At 36.3% G+C, this 18,687-nt stretch overlaps 1 protein-coding gene across 3 annotated transcripts in view; it reads right to left on the bottom strand.

Annotated features, from left to right (window-relative positions):
* The window catches only part of MYOM2 (myomesin 2), a 79,717-nt gene that overhangs the window by 19,533 nt on the left and 41,497 nt on the right, over positions 1–18,687 (bottom strand). For 2 of the 3 annotated variants that reach the window (XM_069805924.1, XM_069805926.1), the window contains 12 exons: positions 17,624–17,745; positions 16,818–16,838; positions 15,590–15,777; positions 12,325–12,451; positions 7,770–7,948; positions 7,484–7,598; positions 6,735–6,891; positions 6,524–6,630; positions 4,441–4,485; positions 3,846–3,982; positions 512–656; positions 343–402 (listed from right to left, as the gene is read on the bottom strand). In XM_069805924.1, coding sequence (XP_069662025.1) covers positions 343–402; positions 512–656; positions 3,846–3,982; positions 4,441–4,485; positions 6,524–6,630; positions 6,735–6,891; positions 7,484–7,598; positions 7,770–7,948; positions 12,325–12,451; positions 15,590–15,777; positions 16,818–16,838; positions 17,624–17,745 — 1,403 coding nt within the window. The remainder of the gene's footprint in view (positions 1–342; positions 403–511; positions 657–3,845; positions 3,983–4,440; positions 4,486–6,523; positions 6,631–6,734; positions 6,892–7,483; positions 7,599–7,769; positions 7,949–12,324; positions 12,452–15,589; positions 15,778–16,817; positions 16,839–17,623; positions 17,746–18,687) is intronic. The other variant, XM_069805927.1, reaches the window with a different exon arrangement.

Genomic DNA, 18,687 nt, shown 5'->3' with positions numbered 1-18,687 from the left:
ATTATATTGAAGGGACAATTTGTATGCTTAAAAATAAATGTGCTGGAATGTTTTGTTGGATGAGAGCCTACAGTAGGCACCCTTCTCATGAATATTGAGCAGATAACCTCTTGTAGGGACTCCCACTTTATTTCTTTACTTAGCGAAAGTTCTGTCACAACCTGCATGTATCATATCACAATGCTGGAAAATAAGATCCACCAAGGGTTCAGTGTCTTCTCAGACTCTGCAATATATTCATCTTCTAATGAAATCAATGGAAGTTGGACGCACTTAGTATTCACCAGGGATGCATCATTAGCTGCAAACTGGGCCTAAAATCACCAGTCTACTCTGTCATACCTTGCTTCCTGAGAAATTCCTTTCGCTGGAGCTCAGACTCAGCCAATACTGCCTTGAATGCTAAATTTTAGAAGTGAATGAAAAATGAGTTAGTCACAAAATTACTCCAAGAATAACTAAAATTCATTTCTTCATCAGAGTCAAAGTTTCAATGTTTCGGTGAACATACCATCTCCAATGAGAACTAATGAAGACTGGTTCTTGGCCTTTCCATCTTGAATCTGTACTGTGTAGGTACCTTCATTGTCAATTGTAAATCGGTCCATCACCATTTCTATAATGCCATTTGAACGGTCACAATTTATTTTATGCCTCTGAAATAAACAAAAACTTCAGTATAGTGTAAATTACTTATGATTCCCTGTTGAATTAATCATGTTTTATAACCCTGCCTCCACACTCAATTTTCACATGTCCTTTTAATTGTAAACTATGGAAACAGGGTTGTGCTTGTATTTACTGTTGTACCAGATCCCAGTGGTGACAGAAACCTCTGTGCGCAGCTGCATTTGGAATCCTTGAGTCATCATAATACAGCTGGTTTGGATTTAAAAATAATAGTTTATGGCACTATGCATGTTTGAAGAAGAGCCTACACAGCCAGCCTTTAGCTGCATTATAGCTTCCAGTGCAGCAAGGGGTTTTGCTAGTCTGCTTTTCACTGTTTGTGTCCTTTTTGTGTTCGCGTTCTATTAAATATTCCAGAAAGATAAATTATTGGCAGGCATCATCAAGGAAACAGAAAAATGCAAGCAAATATTAGACAATACTTGAAAGATATGTGTTCTGAATTTGCAGGTACTATTTTAGATACAACCACCTCTTACTAAGTAATACCCTCTTTCATTCAGTGATTAACAACCATGAGGACTGTGTGTCTCACTAACAGTGATGTTGTTTGAATCTCAATTAATAAATTCTGAAAGCAAAGTAAAAATAATCCACAGAAGTTACCTGATTAATACTTTTAGGCAACCAATGTGGCCGAGGATATTACACATTAACTGTTCCATTCATGATGGGACAGAAAAGTAAATGTCACCATCTAGAAGGAGTTCTGTGCAGTAAACTGTTACTCTTAAAAGGAGACATGATGCCTTATAAACAGAATGTTTTGATTAACCTTTTTATTTGACTCCAAAACTAAAGCCTACCTAAAGCCACAGGTAGATTAAGTTTAGGAAAGGGGAAAAAAGAAGGAGGGGGGAAAAAGCTAGTAAAAATACCAGTTATTAAACTCTCTGGGACTATTTCCTTAAGTGGAAGAACCTTTAAGTACTGATCCAAAATTAGTAGGAATGACCCTACAGATATATCTGCTTCAGCTTTGAGGGACACCTCCTGGCCAGCCTCAAGAAAAGATTCACTGTTGTATGGAAAACAAGCCTGGAATAATAGTGTAGACATAGTCAAGATGTTTAGTATTCATTACTGGTACTTTCAAATATACAAATATTACTATTTTAAATCTTAATGGGTTAACTGAAGAATGAAGAAAGAGAAAAGATAATGGAATTAACAAAGCAGTAGCCAACAGATTGCTTAGGAGAACAATTTATTAAATAAATTTCTTAGAGGGAAGGGACTGAGGTATAACATTTATATAAAATAACAGGAGAAAATGCTCATATAATTTGGATATGTGCTTTCCCATATATAGTTCAAAGAAAGATATAATGTCAAAGAATAAAACAAGTTTTTATTAATCAGGAAATTAAGTAGAAAAATTACTTATGTAAGAGTTCATCTGTAAGAGTTCAGGAGATAGGCTAGGTAGGTTAAAAAGAGAAGTTATAAACTTCATCAAACTATCAAAAAGTGCAAATTCAAATTCTCGCTTACAGTCTCTTGCCCACAGAGGTCAAGGACAACACTTGCATTCGTTTCATGAGTTCTCAGGGAGAGTGTTAAATTGAAATCTACCAGAAGCAGAAAAAGAAGAGCAAGATGTAAGTTTTAATCTGATCATTTATCATACTTCTAGAATTATTTTTTATTTCTTGCTTTTGGGTAAAAGAAAAAAATATTAAAAGATTAAAATGACAGCTGATTAAATGGGGCCCAGTTCATGCCATTCTCAGACTATTTTGAAATTTTACTGAAACCGCTCCCTTTTAGGACCTAGAAGGAAAAATTTATCACTTCAGCCAATGTCAAGAATCAGACTACAATTCACCAGCATAACGGTCTATTGAACATGTTCAGTGACTGTAGCCCAGTCTCCAGGCAGGTTTTAGAGTGTAATTAGGCTTCTAACTATTGCCATTATGCAGCAAGATGAAGTTCAATGATTTTATGGGCACCATAAATACTAGGCTTTTACGTGACTTTCCACAAAAATATCATCAGTCTCCAAACGTAAATGTCACCTGTGGGTTACTAATTAAAGAGGTGAAATAATGCAGCTCCACTTCAAGACTCTCTCTGATGTCAACACTTCCAAAACATACGCAAACTAAAAATAGCTCGTTCTGTTCCACTAACGTTGCCAAGACAGAATATTGTCACTTCAATACATCCTAGTCACTAATATTCAGGTTTTCAGTGCTGTAGTTTATTACTTCTTTAAGAAAAACAGAAAAGTATTTTACTCAGAAACACTTCTTCTGCTTGTCAATACGTAATTAAAGTAAACGCTCTTTGTTTTTCTATGGTATAAAGATGCTGATAAGCTTCTCTGGCCAAAACCAGGCTTTGCATCCTCAGGAGTAAACTAAACCTTTCAAACAGGTGCACTGGAGGTAGATTCCTCACAGGAAAAGATATGTCCAGTGTTATACTTTATTCCCAGTAGATGAACCATACTCCAGCCCTGCAAAGGCATGACCTTGCTTTCTTCCCAACCCCATCTGACCACTTTTTTGTTTCTCTTTCTATGAAAGGTCTTCCTAGAGCTATAAAAATGCATTAAGCTGGTGGCCTGTCCTTTCATCTCCATGTAGCCATTCAATGCCTATTTACTATGTAGGCCAAAATCTAAAAAAAAAAAATAAATAGAATGTGACACCATCTAAAAGTTTTATATCTATGACTACTGTTGCATTGTCAAGTGCGTCCCACATTATATGTAAAACTAGTAGTAGTAGCCTCAGAGGGTCTTGCTGGATTGGAGTCCAAAACTGTACTTGAACTAGCTTTTTTGTTTTGAGCTATTTTACTAAAATATTTGTGCACTGCTTTCATCAGATGTGTTTAATACTGGTCTGTGTATAATTTCTCCTTCTCTTTGGCTGTTGGTTGTCTAGCTACCCAAAATGAATACGAACTTCTGAGGGTTAAACTTTGCTCTCCTTTTTTGGTATGAATAATCTCACTCTGCAACAGGAATTCTATACTGCAAAAAAGATTCAAGTTAAAGATTGGCATTCCTTTCAGTTATTATCAGACTTTTAATAACATGTTTTTAAGCAGCTATAAAAATAGTATACCTATTAATACATAAAAGTTTATGTAAGTTTATAAAAGAAAATCACATATATATATAGTATTTAATATGTACTTACATCACTGTTTTCAACTTCTTTATCATTAATAACGAATCTGAAGGTAGAATTTGGTGATAAACTTTCAGCCTGAATCCAGAAACGAACTTCTCCTTTGTCAAGAACCTCATAAGCTAATTCTGATTTCAGAGGTATTGCTGTAGCAAGAAAAGCAATCAAAAGTCAATAATACATGAAACCTTGTGAGAAAAAGGACTACTGTAAAATATTAGTATCTCCCTATTATTTATGGAATGCTGGATATAGAATAAACTTTATGCAGGGAAAAGACGTCTAATGCAGTCTTTGGCTGATTTTTAAATTAATTTCTCGAAGGGAGAAAAGAATTTACACCTTATAGTTTGCACAATGCTTAAGGAATTGGCTAGTAGCAACCCATAGTCTATTGTCAAACTTCAAAAGACTTTTAGGCAATGATGATTTTATTAAATGCAAACTGATATTCTTCTAATTGAACAGAAAGATAAGGAAGCAAGTTGTTCCATGAAAAATTAGCCTGCCCTTGTCTCAGGAAGAACCTTTTCGGAACTCCAGTCATTTGTATGTAATTATATTTCTTCTAGAAGTATCAAGTAGATTCAGATCTTCAACTTACTTGGATTCTTTATTTCATTGCTTAATGCCAACAAACGTTCAAACTCTGAAATTAAGAAAAATACTCATGTTTTAATTTATTCTGAAAAGTACAGTCAGAAAACAAGTGTCAAAGAAGGTACATATCAGCATCAGCAGATAATCTCCTTAAGTCTTATATGTGAAATACCTAACCCTCTTCAGAAAGTGATGACTAAAAAATAACATTTGAGAAACTTAAAATTCTGATATATGGATTTAGTGAGTGTTCCTATTTTGTGCATTTTCATACACACTGGCTTATGCAAAAGAATCTAAAGAAAGAACAAAACCTATTTTAAATTCTCTATGGGATTTAAATGAAAGATGGGAGACAGTAGCTTCTAAGTAGTGTTTGAGGTTCCTTTATCTGCTGACTTCCTTTCCGACACTGTACCTGAAAAGCTTGTTTTACTGTGGCAGGAAACAAGACTGAGGGCAGGTTAGTCTGAAAAAGGTACAGAAAGTCCTATTTAATGCACTAAATCCTCATGAAGGTTGTGCGAGAGTCTAGAAACCACTTTGTTAGATTTTCATACTAACCCTATTTATCATATTCATTACTAATAAAGATTTGGAAGATTAACATTACTGCCAATTCCAACTTTATAGATAATGTAAAGACCAGAGGAAATTAGCAAGCATTTATGACATGGTTGAGGATTTAGCAAAATTACAGGAGAATTTATAGCATTTGAGGAAGTAAATGGGCAGTGAAATAATGGTTTTCAGTGTAGAGGTGCAAAATCTAACACTTGCTCATAGATCCAGTACAAATAAAAATGTAATTTTGAGTGACAGATATGACCAGGGAAGACATGGGCTAAGTGTGGGATGGGAAACACCTTTAGTGGTCTTCTATAAAATAACCTCCAAAGGTAGGACTGGTGGTGACAAGACTTACAGACAGCTTTCAGAGTGATGCCTTACAACTAAGCCAAAGGGAAGTTATCAAGAGCAAATGCATATCTGTCTTTTCCTACAGTATTCATTGGAAAATTAAAAATATTACAAGTTTAGCTTCCCTAGAAGAAGCAGATATTGGTAATGACTAAGAGTCCACATAAATGGTCCATGTCCCGGACAACCATATTTTTTGTGTCTGCACATGGATTTCTTCTCAACACCTACTTTGAATGGGAGGTTTGACATGTTTCATACTGTGATAAAAGTCCTGCCTACTATCAGACTCACATTCAGTCTCATCTCCTCTCCTTAAATGACTTAGAAGGTAAGTAGAGGGATTTTCATGCTTAAGGAACTGTGCATAGCAATCACAGCCTGTGGACTGGGAAAGCACCAAAATAATTTTTGTGCTATTTAAAAATAGTAAAGTCACCCCCCCGCTTTGCCTTTCATCTCAGCACCTCTCATGCTAAACCAAAGTCAGACTGAAGCAAATTCATTACAACTCCAATGAAACAAAATACCTACAATGAAATAAAGCAAAACTAATCTAAATTTAAGCTAAAGGATAATTTAACCCTATGTATTCAGATCTAGTTAAAGCAACAACATTTTTCTCACATTCTTCTTAGTAATTCTCTGCACCTCCGTTGTATGAAACTGTATCTGGAGCCTCAAGGTCCGTCTCTATATTAGGGTCCTTGGTAAGCACAGATCTGATGGTAGCTTTATAGCTAACAGAAAACCAATTATTATAAGATGTGAAAGGCTATGAAGTCAAAGCACAGCAAAACTCAAATACTAGAGAAAGAGATTCACAACACAGTGAAAAAAGCAACACTTTTAGACTTTTAACTGACACTGTAACAGGTTTTTGCGAACAACATTATAGTCCCAGCATAAAGAAAACAATTATAATTGGTCATATTCTTTATCTTTTTTTTTTAAAGAAAATATTTCCTTAAGTTATCCAAACTTTCATTATTGTGATAATCAGAAAAATATGCAATCACACAAAGCCTGTTGTGCAGTCTTTTTTGTTTTTCCTTAATGCATAGGAAAGAATGTGAGAGTTGTGGAGTTCTTTTTTTTTCTTGGACAATTTTTAGTGCAGTTGAGGTGGTAAAATGAAGAAAGACTTAAGATGGTAATGACCTTACCTTCATCATCCATTACGAAGCTGGATGAAACCCCATCTGTGTCACTAACTGAGATAGAGTAAGTTCCCAAGTCTGATTTATCAGGATTTTTGAAGTACAGCTTAGAACTAAAATCATCGATAAAGAAGGATATAATTAGCAGGGTTTCTCATGATATTGAGATTTTTAACAGGACAAACTTCTAATAATTTGATAGACTGGCATGACTTACTGATTTCCTTTTGTTTCAATCTTAAACTTATCAGAATCATCAATCTCCTCATATGATTTACCCCACGCAAAATGAGATGCATCTGTAGCTTCTTTGCACTCAAAAGCAAGGTAAATATTACCCTCATCATCCACACCTGAAAAGATTTCTTTTGTTCCTGCAAAATAGGAATCAACAAAAATGTCAAGGCTGCATTTTTCTTTTGAGCTGCAATTCAGAAGTTACTAAAGCCCATGCAAATTTTGTCCATCTTCACTAACAGATACTGATCTTTCTTGCAGATCTTGAAGCGTGTTTATGTCATATGCTGACTCAGCATCACATACTAGCAAGATTCTTACTCTACACAAAAAAAAGGAATACTTAAAATAAATTCTTCTTAAGAAATGAATCTATAAAATGAAACTGAATGTGAGAATGTATGAACAATTTAAGTAAATTAATCTTTTATCACTCTTGAAGCATTAATAAATGAGTTGTCATACTTCTTTTCACTCACAGCAAGTAGCACTTTTGTTTCTGAGAATAAAAACTGAAATAACTGATTATCAAATATTTCCTGCAGTAAATAAAGCAAAAATTCTTGACAGTACCTCTGTATCCACATGATTTTTTCTTTAATTTTTGAGGCTAAGAGCTTCTTAACTCTTGAAATACTTACCTGTGCTACAGTATCAAATCAGATTGATTAAATTCACTTCTAAGTATTTCAGTATTTTAGAAGCAGAGGAGGTAAAAAAGTTCATTACCTGGCCGTGCCTCGACAAGCACTGGTTCAGATATCTCAGATGACTTGCCTACCCCGGCATCATTCACTGCACGAACTTTGAAAACATAGGTATGACCCTGATGTAAATCAGTGACCTTGAAAAAGATAAAGAGCAAAGCCAAATTAAAAAACAATATCTAAACTCTTTTGTTTACTTATATGAAGATGTTAGCAGAAGCCCAAGTTCAAATACACACCTTTGTTGTACTCAATCAGATGTTTTTAGAACTCAGTTTTGAATTAACACTAACTGATGAAAATGTTACCTTAAAATAGCGCTTTGAAGTAGGTTTGTCATTAGCAGTGATCCAGTCTTCTGTATCTACTTCCTTATAGTCCACTAAATACCCAGTAATAGGGCTTTTGCCTTCATACACAGGAGCTTTCCACAGAAGAACCAGTGATGTATTTCTAACTTCACAAATCGTGAGATCATAGGCAGGACCTAAAATATTTCAAATATTGGAAGTTCACTTCAATATAATACAGTTTTGTAAACTGGCCCTGTAGAGGCTGAAATGCACCACTTTAATTTTGTTTTGACTCTGTTTGCTTTCAAAAATCTCATTCTCAACAATAAACCTGGTATATGTGGTATTTTGGTTGTTTTCCCTTCATGGCTGTGTACAGCAATACCTGTTTTATGCAGTGAGTGACGTTAGTATTCTGAAGCATACATTCTTAGCTAGATCTCAGTAACTCCATTTTAAGGAAAAGTTATTCATGTGGAAAATCCATGCAGTTTAAAATTTTCCAACAAGCAACAGAGGTTTCTTGTCTATTATTTAATTCACCAGCCCTACATCAAATCTGCTTCACTGAGCCTGACTCAGGTTCATAATTTAGCACCAGGATTTTTATTTTTTGTTGGTATACATGAACCATGATCCATCAGACTAATCCAAAACCCACTGGTACCAGTGGACTTTGGATCAGGTTTCTTGTTCCCTGACAGAAGAATTTTTCATTGTGATGTGGAAAACAGTAGCCAAGAAGAACTTCTTAAGAGGATATCTGTTAGGAGAACTATTTACACCAAAAACATCCTGCTGCTCTATGAGTAAGTGAGAGTTCATACGTTTGCAGCTATCCAGTTATGTTCTCCCACTATACTTTCCTTCTCCTTCACTTAACTGTTTTGGTGTCTTTCAGTTTAACTTGTAGCATTTATTTTTTACTATACCTTTAATATTTATTTATACTAGTAGACTATAAAGCATAATTGTAACAGTTTCCTACCATGCTGAAAACACCCATGACAGAATACTGATATTTAGCCAAATTATGTAGCTGGAAGCTTCCTTTTTGTGCTTTAAATTTAGAGTAAGGAACCCTGAAAGTACCTGAGACTTAGGGATTTTCTCAGTGCTGTCAGTTTGGCCTAATTTAAGATATTACTTTTCCCTACAACACATCTCACCATTTAAAATAAAGAAGAGTAGAAAAACCTTACAAATAAACCTGATTGCCATTCCAGCCCACATGATGTTAATGAGTAATGAATGAACATGAAGTGTGTAAGGGATGATATTCAGCAAATATACAGAAAAAAACAGTAGAAAAGTGTTTCTCCATAGTGGATAAGCACATTTCAGAAAAGAAACATATAAGTACCTATTGCAGACCTTTGGAGGATAAATACTAGATTTCTCATAGAAAGACTGCAATTTTCAAGGAGCCTAAAGCCTTCTCTCAGGGGTCTTTAAAAATCCCAACCTAAATGTCTACATACCCACAGATAATTAAAATTCCACTGGCAGATGCACCTGCTAGAAATCTGGACAGTAGAAAAAAATGTGTAATGAAGTATATTCTATTCTGAGGATTCTGAGACCCCAGATGTTTCATTTTTTTTTGAAGTCATGCAAAATAATTCATTAGCTATCATTGCTAACTCACAGAGGCTCACAGAGATACCTAAGAGTAGAGTTCTGCAGAAGGATGAAATAATTATGGGTTCTGGGCAAGGAATCCATCACTCATGCGGGAAATCCTGCAAGGGTTTTTTGGCTTTTCTAAGGAAACCTCCCTTCCATGTCAAAAGGTGGAAGAATATTTCGTTGACACTGGGAGTATACTGCAGTCACATTACATTAGTCTTCAGTATCTTCAGCGAGTCAGGGAAGAGGGTTGGCCTCTTTCTCCCAGTCTTAAATCTCAATTATTTCTTTTCATTATTGCTATGACATTGTTTAAAAACTTATCCTAAAAAGAGCTTGTGAAGTATTTTAATAGGTTTGGCAATTTGGGAGGGGATGAGGAGGTTGTTTGTTTGTGGTGGGTTTTTTTAAGCAGGAAGAATGCAATACTCTCTGTTTCAAGTATTTTCATAATGAGAACAATGTAATCAGCCAAGGAGTAGAAAGGTCAGATTCTTCATTATGAAAATGGAAATTTCACTCTCTTCATTTCCTGAAAGTGTCTTTTATTTTATTTCTTTATATATCATTTAAAATGAAGGATAATCTTCACTTGTTTACACACTAGGCAATTTCACTGATGTTTTGAAAACACTGTAGAGTATAAATCACAGATCCTTTCTCTAAGGAAAATAATTGTTCCACGGATGATGCATTTATACTAAATATTACAAGATATAAGAAAATGTAATTAACACAAAGGGAGTTAAGGTCAGGAGATTAAACATTTTGTTATTCACAGCTTTGCCATGTCGTTAAATCCAGAAGGTAAGACTTATGAACTCAGAAGAATTTAGTTAGAAAACACAGAGAACAACTCTCTGGCAAGCAGTTTTGCAGAAAAGAATCTGGGCATTAAAAAGAAGTAAACTTGGAACCTAGCATAACGGTGTAATTTTTTTAAAAAAGACAAATAAAAGGGGATTTGTAAGCAGGCAAATAATTGTAGGTGGTGTGGAGTTATCATTTCTCTGATCAGCACTGAAAAATCTTTATTTGAAATAATGTCTCCAGTTTGCACCCTGCCATTCAAGAAAGATATGAACCAACTAGAAAAAGTTCAAGGAATAGCAAAAATTTATTTATTTAGAGATAGGGAACACATGATTTATGGGGAAGGTTGCATTAACTGGTTTTTGTTAATTTAAGTGGAAAGCTAGGGGTCTGATAAAGTCTTTAAACACATAGAAAAGCTGTTGCAAAGAGGAAAAGAATAAACTCTTCATGTCCTTGGACGACAGGACAAGAAGCAAACAGGCTTAAATTGCAGGAAGAAAGATCCAGGAATATTAGAAAAACTTTTAATCTGTAAGCATAGTAAGATTAGGCACAGATCCTATCCAAAGAACCTGGACTTTTTCATAGGTATAAGTCGTTAAGGATAGATTACACAAGCCTCTGTCAACAAGATAGGTATAGCTGATCCTGCATGTGGGCAAGAAGTTGAATTGGGTGACATTTGATAGTCTTTCCTAGCAAACAATTCCATGATCTTACCAAATTGTTTCTTGTTCCAGGCAAGAATTACTTTTTTCATATAGCATAGAAAAGAAAACTGAAATTTTCCTGCTGCCTTATGCTAATTATGCCTTTTTGAAATCACTGAAAATTCCAATAGTTTTACAAAACCAGATTGAGGGGTTGGATTTTTTTTTTCGTTACTGAGAACATAACTGCATGAACATTTATGCATGAAACAGATGTGTGTAGGTGTCAGACAGCTCCTGATGACATAAACAAGTGTTAGAATGGATCTTTAATTGCATACCAAAGCTCAATGTCATAAATAGAACTTGATTTAACAACACAGCAGTATTTTACAGCATTTTGGGGAAAAGAAGGTAGAAATATATTAAAGTGGTAGGTGCCTGTGTTTCTGTTACGGGCTGTACTGTGACACGCTTTGTTTAGGCAAATCAGTACCAGACATCAGAAATAGCTGCAGCAAAAGTGTTGCTTGGTATGAGCGAGGGCAGTATAAAATAAGCAGAATGGGCCTTCAAAAACCCTTTCATAGTTTATTTACAGAACTTGAGCATTACTGAGGGGAACCAATTCCCTAGATGTCTAACATTTGGGCACAAATTCATATGCTCACATGAGGTAGGCTAAAGTTTACCTTTATTTTGCCCTGGGTCCTGAATTCACAATACTTCTTATTTAACATTTTCTACAGTTAGCATTGCAATTAACAGTCTTCAGCTGCATCTACACTGCTAAATTACAGACAACCTAAACACAGGTTTAAGCACTAGCACGCAGTCATTCCTACTGTATGTTTGTTAGCACATTTGTCCTAACACCTGGCTAATAACAATCTCTCAGGTAACACCTAGGTTCTAGGGGAATCTAGGGGAAACACATGAATAAGGGCACACTAGTTGAGAGTGGGAGACTTGAGCTGTAAAGTGTGAGCTACACGGTGCTACTTGCCTCTATGTCAAGAAACAGGCCTCTGTTGTGTCTTATTTATGAGCAGAAAACTATATTTTTGGAGTCTAAAACTCCAGGAATATTCTTAATAGACTGCAATTATGGTGCAGAGATGCCTATATGTTGTACAGGTGCTGAGGGTGAAGTGGAGCTTGTAGGACTGAGGGTGAAGAGCTGATAGAGATAGTCTGAAGGCTGAAGACTTCCTGCTCTGAGCTGATGTGGGCAGTGAAAGGAGACACTCAGCAAGCTAAATAAAGGTCACCCACTTCCCAGGACATTCAATGTCATTAGTCGGGATGTGGAGGTAGCTTTTACTAGGAGATCTCAGAAGCAATGGCAATCTCAACAGGTAATATGGCAGAAATTAACCAAAAGACATCCAGCAGAGTTTGGCTGGAACATTACCCTGACTGTGTTTTAAGGAGTTTATATTGAAGTGAAGTTCATGAGGAACTAATAGGCTTACCAGGTTCTGGCATAGTCCAGGCTTTACACTTAAAATGCTCACTGGGATCTGAAGGTTGACCTATTCCAATCAGATTTGCAGCAGCAACTTTGAATTCGTAGAAGGCATCTTCTGTCAGATCCTCTACCTTTTTTGAGAAAACAATTCAACATATCAAAAGCTATGATTTATATTCTTTTAATAAATTAAATACTTAAAAATAATTGTTGTGGTTTAACTCCAGCTGGCAACTAAGCACCATGCAGCCACTCACTCCCTGCCCCCCACCCAGTGGGATGGGGGAGAGAATCCCCAAAAAAAAAAAAACCTCAGGTTGAGATAAAGACAGTTTAATAGGACAGAAAAGGAAAGGAAAATAATAATAATAGTAGTAGTAACAATAATAAGAATAGAATATACAAAACAAGCAATGCACAATACAATTGTTCACCACCCGCTGAACAAAGCTCAGCCAGTCCCTGAGCTGCTGTGTGCCCTGGCCAACTTCTCCCAGTTTATATACTGGGCATGATGTCATATGGTATGGAATATCCCTTTGGCTCATTTGGGTCAGCTTTCCTGGCTGTGTCCCCTCCCAGATTCTTGTGCCCCTCCAGCCTCCGCTGGCAGGGCAGTATGAGAAGCTGAAAAGTCCTTGACTTAGTATAAACACTGCTTAGCAGCAACTAAAACATCAGTGTGTTATCAACGTTATTCTCATCCTAGATCCAAAACACAGCACTATATCAGCTACTAGGAAGAAAATTAACTTTATTCCAACTGAAACCAGGACAATAAGCATTGGTTAAATAATTATCAGGCCTTACTGCTGTGCTGGAGTACTGGAAGGATCTAATTTGAAGATTTTACTCTTAAACCAAACACACGGCAGAGATATATGTTGTACTTCCATGTTTCAGCCACATCATCCTAGGAATAACAGCACTCAATATATTGGCATGAGAGGCTGTAAAAGGTTAGAGCAAAGGTCCAGGGAACCCGCTCAATGAATAACCACTAGCAGATACTTATGGGTGAGTGTTCTAACATGAAATACCTTTGCTTATGAATGAAATAGCATTGCTTACGAATAGTTATTCATAAGCCATTCACTTAAGTAAGAGTTCAAATGGTGTTTTGGTCTAAAGAGGTCATAGTGGACTGACCAGGGAAGAAAAGAAAACAACAGGAAACTAAAGGAAAAGCCAATCCAATTAGTTCCACAGTGTGCTGGTATAACTCTGGGAAAGATTCTCTTGGTAATTTTTTCTGGCTTGTACGTGTCTTTCTCTTAATATTACCTACCTTTACAAAGTGAGGAAGAAAGCACTGGAAATAAGATAACCAGAATCCGTGCTACACCTCTGCAAATGTCCCTGATAAATGAACCCTGACTTATCTAATGAGTCCATCACCACATCACCATCTCAGATTTTGAGGTCAAGGTAGACAAGCTATAAGGCATAATCTTCTTGACACCCTGAGCACCTCATGGTAGCAGCCCTCTTCCATCCTTCCTCTTCCAGAACACCTAAATACACTAAACAAGGCTTCTACACCTCGGTCCTCTGCATAATTTTCCCAAAGTTATATTTAAGCATATGTCCCAAGAGAAAGAGGCAGCTGAGAGTAGCACTTCCAGTGGAGATACTGAACAGTTTGGTATTTTCGTCAATAAATAAACTATAACTATATTCTCTGGGAAGATGTGAGACAAAAAATTATTTTGGTGTGACTTTTTAAATAGTAACAAGCATATGATGGGATGGTAACAAACATGATGGGACAGCATCAAATACAAGACCAATGCAAACAATGTCAACTAGGGAAAGTCAGGCACTAATACAATTTAGACAGAATTTCCTGAAAATAGAGAGCTATATAGTGTGATTCACAAGAAAGAATAACAGTTCAGCCTGTAAAAATGGTTTTGAGATCCCAGGTTTTTAAGGGAAAGAATATTTGTGGGGTTCCCATAGAATTATTTAATCAGAGAGGGTTAAACCTTTAGTGATTGCCCAATACTGTACTGTATATCTCAGGGCCTTCTCCGCTTGCAGCATGTCATAAAATATTCTGTGCTACTAAAAGCTGTCTTGCTGTTATTTCCCATCAGTATTTCAGATTCCAGTCACTCAAACTAATGTATGAAGATGCACCTTCAGGCACAAATACAGTTACTGGCAGGACTGAGACTTAAGTATCCAATTAATTAAACTCTGAATGGTTTCCCTTAATTTACATTACTCATTTGTTTACAAATACATTTAAAAATGAAAATATCTGGAAAGCATTGCTTAGTATTGCCCTTTCATGCCTATCTTACCCACCCTTTTTATTTCTCAACATCCATCTGTTATGTCAGAGATGCCAGTCATAAACTCCCTCACAAGCATACATACACCTGAGTATTACCGGCTGCCTTCTCTGCATGAAACGTTCTTCCTGAGCTCATCTGCAGCATTATTTTCTACGTTAGTGTCAAATATCTGCTAAAGACTTACTTCTGCCCTGAGGCTTATAGGAAAGTTGCTGACTTGTGGAAACAATTTTAAGAAGAATTTGGGAATAAAATCTGATTGTTTAACTTAACAAGCATCAGATTGATTAATTACTTGCTATATCCTATCTTCCTAACCGTTCCTCATGGAAGTTCACATCAAAATTTTCCTTTTTTTAAGAAACATTGAATACATTGTAAGTGCAACCGGAAGTAATTTATTTCAAAACTAAAATCATCTCTCTGGTACTCTGGAAAGGAGGCGATGAGGCATAATGCTATGTTTGTTAATATACTTCCCTTTCCAGCTGAAGGCAGATTTTGAGAGTAAGAACAGGGAAAGTTATATTTGTCCTCAGCCCATCTCTATGTCATTTACAAGTCTGCAGTTCTACAGACAGCATGGTCTTCTATCCTGCTAAATGCTTCCATCCTTTCTCTGCATGTTATTACAGTGGTGATACATATAGTGCTCATTAATGAATATAGTTTATGAAGCATTTTATAGCTCATTTTGTTCTTTGTGAAAAATGTGCTTCACACCTTTTTCCTCAAAAATTTCCTCATCTGCATGGCCTTATCGGTCTTAGAATTTCATAGCAGGGGATGGCACTGATGCTATACCCCAGTTTTTAGGCTTGCTACATTCCAAAATGCACAATGGACGGGCCTGGTTTTTTTGTAGTAAGTATTTAAAGAATTTCTGTGCAAGAAAGTAGAACTCTGCCAAAAGCAAAGAAATAGTACAAAACAACTCCAGAAGGATAAGGATTAAAAAGCACCAACCGTATAAATTGTCCTGGTAATAAGGGAAGAATTTACTTCATGCCAGTTTTGATGGTTAGCTTCCCTTTTATCCATATAATAACCAAGGATTGGTGAACCTCCACTGTACTTCGGTGCTTTCCAGCCAAGAGTCATTGAATGACCATCACAGTTCAGAAGTGTGATACCATGAGGATATGACGGACAAGCTATAAGGAAATAAGCAACCTGAGTGTTAGGACAGAGTCTAAAACAATGCAGTGTAGAAGTTGTTTAGCACTTTTTGTATTGCTTTTGTTTTCTGCGGCGTACTGCTAGCAGTTGCATATCGGTAACAAAGTAGTTATAAAGCTGCTAATCAACATTAATTTTATCTCCAAACATAAATGTGGAAGCTTTTGAAACAATAGAAATAGAAAATATTTAGACATTCACTAGCTTAACCTATGTTGAGGCAGAAGAGACATTTCCTTCATGAGCTTACCTGCATGAGTTTACTCCCATCTGTAGCAGTAGCAGAAATGTCACCAAAGTATCTTCATCTCTAGGAAGAAAACTGTTTTCCTGAGCTTTTTACACCTGTACTACTAGCAAACACCCTTTCTAGCAAGCACAGTTTTGTATTTGTCGTCTGTACATGAAAGTTTGCCTGGAGTTAGCCCTTTCTTGACTCTCTTGTGCTGCAGTCAGTACAGGCTAAGCTCCTGCCCCTAAAGCTCATCTGATATTTTCAGTTGAATTACCAGCATAACTTGAGAGAATGTGACTTACCTCATTCAGAAAAGAATACGTTAGCAGAGGCCTTTAATACAGTCCCTGATCTTGTAGCTGTACTAGTGATCAGCATGAAAACAGATAGTAATCAGCAGAACTGGTCTTTTGTTCTTTCTTTCAAATGTGGCGTCATACTCAGAGGCCATAAAACATGGCCTTTGCAATTATTACCACTTCTTGGTAAATAAGAATGACCACAGCAAACTCCTATAAATGCTCTTAAAACAAAACTACAGAAAAATTCCATCCATGCTAATGTAAGTCACCTATAAATAGTCCTGCTAAATTCCTGTTAAGGCCAAAATGGATACAAGCAATCCACATCCTGTAAGTGTGTGTAAGATCCATGTGCTCTGTGTTTGGTGACATACCCCATGCAACCCACATATTTGAAACACACAGTGACAAAATAAAAGGTGCAAGTACATTTACGACATAGGGGTGATATATGTACAAGTGTCCATGCACCACCTACCCATATGAGACACACTTTTTCCTAAAAAAATCAAATAAAGTAAGTTTGTCAGTATCTTCTCATCCAAATTTATCTTCTAATAGCCATTCTGAATTATAAATCTTTTAGATTATTACTTCTGACAAGTATGCCTATTGGTGGTCTTCTCTAAGAGGTGGAGGCCATTCAGGTGGAGAAAAGGTGTTCTATTTTAAATTTTTCAGTATGAAACTGAAACTGTGCAGAAATGAAAATTGGACCATAGTAGCCCAGCTCCGTGTACTTTCTCTTCTAAGTAATTACCCAGCCTTTCACGCAGTGTGCATCACTCCCATTGAAGGTTGCACAACGGATTGTTCTTACACTGAAATTGTGTTTGCAGGGTACCAGAGGAGGTAGATTGTGCTCCAACCCAGAGCAGCTAAAGGGAATTTTCTGTTTGGTTCAGACACATAGTAAAAAAGTTTCTTGAAACTCTACTAAATGGAGAACATTCTGTGCTACACTGATTTGCACCACTCCAGATCACCCAGAAGCTACTTGTCTAACTTCATATTTAGTTTCTTTGTTACAGCTGAGGAGCAGAAGGCAACATGGTCATTATAGCGAATCTGACCCAGTATTTCTAACAGGCATTACGAATAACTTTTTTTAAACAATGTCTTTTCTCTAGAACAGCACATGCCAGAGCATAAGCATCACTAAGGGGATGTGCTTGATGGCTGCAAAATGTACCATTATAGCAAATGAGACCAAGGGAGTTGATTGCTGAAAATATGTAACTCATTCAAGAAACAAGAAGCTGACTCACACAGAATCATACTTACTAAGGGCTGCCTGTACTGTTATAGCCTCCGACTCCTGTGAGTTTTCACTGAATCCTACAGCATTCACAGCTTTCACACGGAAGATGTACTGCTCTCCAGTTTCCAAACCATGAACAACAAACCTGGGTTAAAAAAAAAAATAACATCACGTATTAGTATATATTTTATAGGAACCATTCTGTGCTGTAACATGAAATCTTGGCAACAATCTGAAAGCTCAACTTCATGAGTGGTTCACAAAGGAAAATATGTCTAAGAGGGAAACCGTAATATAATGACGTAATGTAGTACAATATAATTGGATGGGACACTGGAACAAAAGTCATAGTACTCATTAAATTGCTAGTACTGATCTACCAGGTAGAGTCAGATAAACTATAATATATTCCCTCTGAACTTTGGCTTGCTAAATTCTAATCTATTTTGGGAAGGGACTTTATGTTTCACTATATTTTCAGAGTCACTATCAAAAATAGCTTTCAGTTTTGATCTGAGGTTCTAGGTAATTATTGTACCAGATAGTCAGAAATATCTTATTGTAGGATATGTTCACACATGAACAAATGAAATGTTTTTTTCTTATTTTTGTGTTGTCCCAATCCCTTTGACCAAGAATTAGTCTCTACTTTTTCTTTGATCAAATTCCTTGACTACTTGATCAAAGGATTCAGCAGAATACAGTCACTCAAAATTAATTAATAACTGACAAAATACACTAAACATGCTTGTTTAGTGCTTGTTATATATCCATAAGAAAATATAAATTGCACACCTAAACTCTGCATTTGGTGAGAGATTCCAATAAAAGTAAGCATGATTGTCACAAAGGAAATTACTTGGAGAATCACACAATGAAGTGTGATATTTTCAGGAGGGAGTAAGAAATCATCAGAAATACAGACAGGGCAAGCATCATGACAAGGCAACTAGAAACATGGGTTACTCTCCTTTGCCCTTAGATGTAGCAGGTCAGTGAGCCCTGATGTTTCTGGGACAGGACACTTGGATTTCCTGCACAGTAGTGTCAGCAGCTGAAGCACTTTCCTCACCATGTTTATAGCAGA

Source organism: Haliaeetus albicilla, chromosome 18 (genome assembly GCF_947461875.1).
Source record: "Haliaeetus albicilla chromosome 18, bHalAlb1.1, whole genome shotgun sequence".
Lineage (NCBI taxonomy): Eukaryota > Metazoa > Chordata > Aves > Accipitriformes > Accipitridae > Haliaeetus > Haliaeetus albicilla.
This window is presented reverse-complemented; position numbering and strand designations above follow the sequence as displayed.